The 5,070-nt window shown below is 36.1% G+C and overlaps 1 protein-coding gene across 1 annotated transcript; it reads left to right on the top strand.

Moving 5' to 3' along the window:
• The first annotated feature begins 824 nt into the window (after nucleotides 1–824).
• LOC130840473 (protein kish-A-like) lies at nucleotides 825–1,936 on the top strand. Its single transcript, XM_057716041.1, has one exon. The coding sequence runs from the start codon at nucleotides 911–913 to the stop codon at nucleotides 1,127–1,129; it is 219 nt and encodes a 72-aa protein (XP_057572024.1). The 5' UTR covers nucleotides 825–910; the 3' UTR covers nucleotides 1,130–1,936.
• The last annotated feature ends 3,134 nt before the right edge of the window (nucleotides 1,937–5,070 follow it).

Here is a 5,070-nt window from a genome sequence, read left to right as displayed (position 1 = left end):
AAAAAAATAGAATGACGCCAAACTGTGTTGAAAATGGAATTTATGTAAACATAAGCACATAATAGTAGTAAACAATAAAAAAAAATCACCATTATCTTTATTTTATTTATTTATTTTTTTTGGCACATGGGCTAAGTTGCTCCACAGCATGTGGGATCTTCCTGGAGCAGGGATCGAACCTGTGTCCTCTGCATTGGCAGGCGGATTCCCAACCACTGAACCACCTAGGAAGCCCACCATTATCTTTAGATTCCCTCTTTTGTACAACGAATGACCAACTGGGGCATCAAGGCATATATTTTCAATTGTTATTATTGAATAAGGATTTTCTGTCCTACTCTACTCCTTTCCTGCAATTAGTGACGTATATGGTAAGGAGTAGGATATAATGACACATGTAAGTGCTCTTAACTAAGCCATGTATGGTCTTAGCCTCATTTGTACACCTGCTTGGCCTATAAGTCAAAGAGCAGGAATGATGTTGCCTAGCCACAGGGAACACTCTGGTAGAAACGCCAAATGGGAGTTGCATAGGAAGTGAGGGCAAGGTCAGCAAGCTGCTGGGGAATGTGGAGGTGTATCTGATTAGAAGTGTATCTACTGACTCATTTTAATATATTTTGCTTCCCAAACACATTCCCCTAGGCCTTGCTTCTTTAGAGGTTTTAGTGCCCAGAAAAGGTATTCTAGAAAGGTATTCAGAAAGTGACAACATAAAGGTTTCATTGCAATGGGAATAGACCTTAATTCTAAAGGGGAGATAGGAGTCTGAGACGCGCAGCTCAGAAGGAGGTACCCTGACAGGCCCAACCAGGCCGCGGGAAGAAGCGAGAAAGGCAAGCCGGGCGTGCACGCCTCTTCCGCCCCGGGCCCGGAAGGGTGATGTGGCTGGGGCTTCGCCGGCCTCACTATGTCTGCCATTTTCAATTTCCAGAGTCTGTTGACTGTAATCTTGCTGCTTACATGTACCTGTGCTTATATCCGATCCTTGGCACCCAGCCTCCTGGACAGAAATAAAACTGGGTTGTTGGGTATATTTTGGAAGTGTGCCAGAATTGGTGAACCGAAGAGTCTTTATGTTGCAGTATGCTGTATTGTGATGGCCTTCAGCATCCTCTTCATACAGTAGCTTGGAAAAATGCCAGAATTTAGTTGCCATCAGATTTAAATACGAAAAAAAAAAAGGACTTATCTGCAGAAAATAATGGAAAGAATGGTTAACCCATTTATCTCTGAACATTGAATGAGATAAATTTTCAGCTGCTGTTCTCTATTTTTGTTATTGGACCAATGTTCTATATAAATAGTTAGGATGTAACCATTTAATACTCAGAGTTTAAATGTCTGTAACAATCAACCTCAGTAGTACTGTCACTACAATATTACAGTCTGCATATGTCATTCTGTTGTGTCAGATGCCAGTTTTTAGTGAGGTATCTTGAAGGCACATAGTAGAAAACAAAATTGGTAAATTACTTAAGTTCCTTTCACTGTGATTTGGAAATGATAAATCTTTATAAAATGAGACCCTTTTTTGGACTAACTTTTTTATTGAAAAAGAAAAGTTTCAATTTCTGTTGGTAGGGATTGCATTCATATTTAATAATGCTTGCTTTTCCTCTGGCCACAGCATTCTGAGCATTAACCAGAGTACCTCTACTCTTAGCAAACTGTAGTTTATTAGAGGTGTTTAAACTATTTAAAACAAGCCTATGCAGTTCTTAAGGAAGAAGATAAATGAGATGTGACTTGAGTAGTACTGAGAAAATGTTTCTATTTGAAAGAATTCAGAATACTGACTGGTGTTATCATCTCTGAAACCTCTGGTTTAGTATGGATAAATGTCTTAAGCATAAATTTGACCAGCTAACTGTCGTTCTCTGAATAAGACTACATGCTTAGAGTAAAAAGAGCTAAACAGAACAATTACAGAATGATAATCAAAAAAAAAAAATAAAGGGGAGATAGGGTTTTGATATTTCATGGAGCTGGGCAAGTGTTTTTAAAGCCAGGAAACTTTATATAAAGCTGTAACCAACAGCAAAGATAAATAGAAGACTAACTAGGGCTTAGATCTCTCAGAAAAGATGGTTAGGATCGCTCAGTAGGAAAAGAACCCATTATCTAGGACTGATGGCTAAAGGCATCTGTGAATCAGCGAACAAAAGGGAAGCTATATGTACCAGCTGTTTACTCATTCATTTGTTCAGCACATATATTGAGCATATGTTTTGTTCCAGAAACTGTTCTGACTCATCCCTTATGTAAATAAAAGCTATGTTTTAAATTTCCTTTACTTGCTCACTGTCAGAGTATTTAATTTTGAGATATACTCTGCTTTCTTTTGTCATCTTTAATAGATCTTTATCCTATAGAGGAATTCTAATTGCATTTTTTTTTTGCTTAGCTTACTAATATTGCAGTTTTGCTCCACAATCAGAAAGTGTCAGCGATAGTATGCCATCTTATACAGAAGAGTGGAATATTAAGATGGAATTATGACAAAACCAGATGTTGTGAACTTTGAGATGAAAACAGTTTTTTAAGGAAGACTATGGCATTGCCTCTGGATGGAATAATTGGATGTGACTTCAAGTGGCCACATAAGAACACTTTACAGTGCTAGGATAGAGCATCCTCGGAGCTGTATAATCACAATGAAGAGAGCTGTTTGACCTGGCAGATAGGAGGTGGGATGTAATGGGTAAGAAACTAATACTCAAAAAGTATTGTGTGGCAGGCAAATCATGTGCTTCAAGCTAAAACAGTATTGATGCCTTTGGCATAAGTGATTGGGTTAGGGAGAATTTACCAACTTATGACCATCTGAGAAAAATGGTCCGCTTTGGATGGTGGTTAACCAACCCAATTTACCTAGGGAGACTAAAGGTGAAAGGAAGAAAGCAAAGCAGACACTTCTGAAGGAATTTCAAGAGCCATTATCAGAACAACTAAGCACTAGAACAAAGACGTTTCTATATCCTCACTTTGTGCAGATAAAGTGGCACAACTCCCACAAACCAAAGGGGCAAACAAACACAGTGGTGTTTGGAAGGTAGGTGTTTTGAAGCCTCTTATCCAGAGAAGGTATTAGGTGGCATAATGGAGTAAGCTCTAGATTTGGTGTCAGAAAACATGGGTTGGAGAACTAGTTAATTCATACACAAAATTTGTGATATTGTCCCAATATGTGTACTGAATATTTTACTTATTAGGAAAATATTATCTCCATTTCTTTCAAGGCTCAAAGCCATGTTGATTTTGATGTAACACTATAAATTCTTAATGGTTAAAAAAATTGTAACCTCCATGTACAAGGAAGAATAAATGTTGCAACATTGTGTTGAGGACACAAAGCAATATGTGCAGCATGATGGCTACTGTGGAAAAACTGAGATACGTGTGGAAAACAAAGAGAATACTCAAAAGCGGACATTGTAATAGAATGATGGGATTTTCTACTGTATTTCCCATTTTTCAAAAAACTATAATATTGTTTTATGTTTTTGTATCAGAAATTAGACTAAAACAATGTGTCCACGTGGAAGAATTGGCTCTCATACAGAAAACACAAGTGGTTAATAGAAAACCCCTGTGCAGTTGTGGACATGTGAGATTTTGAATAGTATACAACGGCAATAACAGAGAGCCGAGTTCTAGAAGGAAGCTGTTTTCAAGATGTATCCAACCTGAATATGCTTTACTTTCATCCCCACCTACTACATTAGCCCAGGTCAGAGAGAGACGATTCAGATGGAGAAACAGAGAGAGCATGGAACAGAGAGACCTTGGACAGATGTTGAGCATTGGCTCAGTGTCAGGCCATTTACGAGCTTTACAATGTAGAGCCTTTCACTTGAACTTTAAATTTTAATTTTATTTATAAAAAATAGGTACCCCCAAAACTTATTTACTCAAAAAATATTTATCGGTAATTAATTACATACCAGTCTCCTAATTCTCAAGTGTTTGTCTTTAGGAAACTGATATCCTTGGTCAATCAGAACTAAAAACAGCCCTATTTTGATGAAAATGCACAGACTTCAGTGTCATAAGAGCAACTGTTCAGAAGTATAAAGGTTCTCCCCAATGTCTCAATGCATATTTCAACAAATAAAGCAAATCTAATAAAGAAGAATAAGGACCATGCCTCCAACTCTTTAACTATTACCCACTATTTTTTAATATGTAAAAGATTCTATGATCAAGAGAATTCAGGATATAATGAAAAATGCAGAATACTAAGACATGTACAAGGAAACAAACAGAGATATATTGAGGCTATTCTGATGTCTCAGTTAACCATAGACATTTGATCCTTAGCCCTTTGCCTAATTATTGCCCAACCCAGTTCCTTCTGTGAACCGTCCTCCTTAATCCTCCCCAATGACAGCATGGAGCAGGGATTGCATGGGGTCAACATTGGGAATAGGGACACAGATTAGAAGTATGTATATCAATCTCTATACCCTGCAAATAGTAACAACACATACTTCAAATTTCCCTAGAACACATTAAAATCAGCATATATTAGAACAAGCTAAAGAAACCTCAAAACATTTCAAAGCAAAACAAAAAATAGACATAAAAAAGACCTTATTAATAATAATGCAACAAACAAAATAAAAACAAAATTGCCAATCAAAAAAATTAACTATTTAAAAATAGGAAATACTTTTTAAAATAACAATTGGGCAAGAGAAGAAACTAAAGCTGATTTTACAAGACAACAAATATAACAATAGCAAAGGGAATAGTTTATGTCAACTCTTATGAGATATGGACTAATTTATTGTGATGAAATTTTATATTATAATTGATGTTATCATTAAAGGAGATAAAAATAAATTAAGCATTCAACACAGTAATTTATAAAAACTAACATGAAATTAGACTGAGTGGCAGAAAGAAAGAAGTAATAAAAATATGCTATAAAGAGAATATAAATCCCCAAAAGGAGAATAGAAAGAATGTAACCATCACTGTAGAGGTATATTTTAAATAGTTGAATATAATCTACAATTCTGTGCTTATATATTTGAAAATTACAACAGAATGGGCATTTATCTA

Source organism: Hippopotamus amphibius, chromosome 17 (assembly GCF_030028045.1).
Source record: "Hippopotamus amphibius kiboko isolate mHipAmp2 chromosome 17, mHipAmp2.hap2, whole genome shotgun sequence".
Classification (NCBI taxonomy): domain Eukaryota; kingdom Metazoa; phylum Chordata; class Mammalia; order Artiodactyla; family Hippopotamidae; genus Hippopotamus; species Hippopotamus amphibius.
The sequence above is the reverse complement of the archived record's forward strand: the minus strand, read 5'-3'. Positions and strand labels throughout refer to the sequence as shown.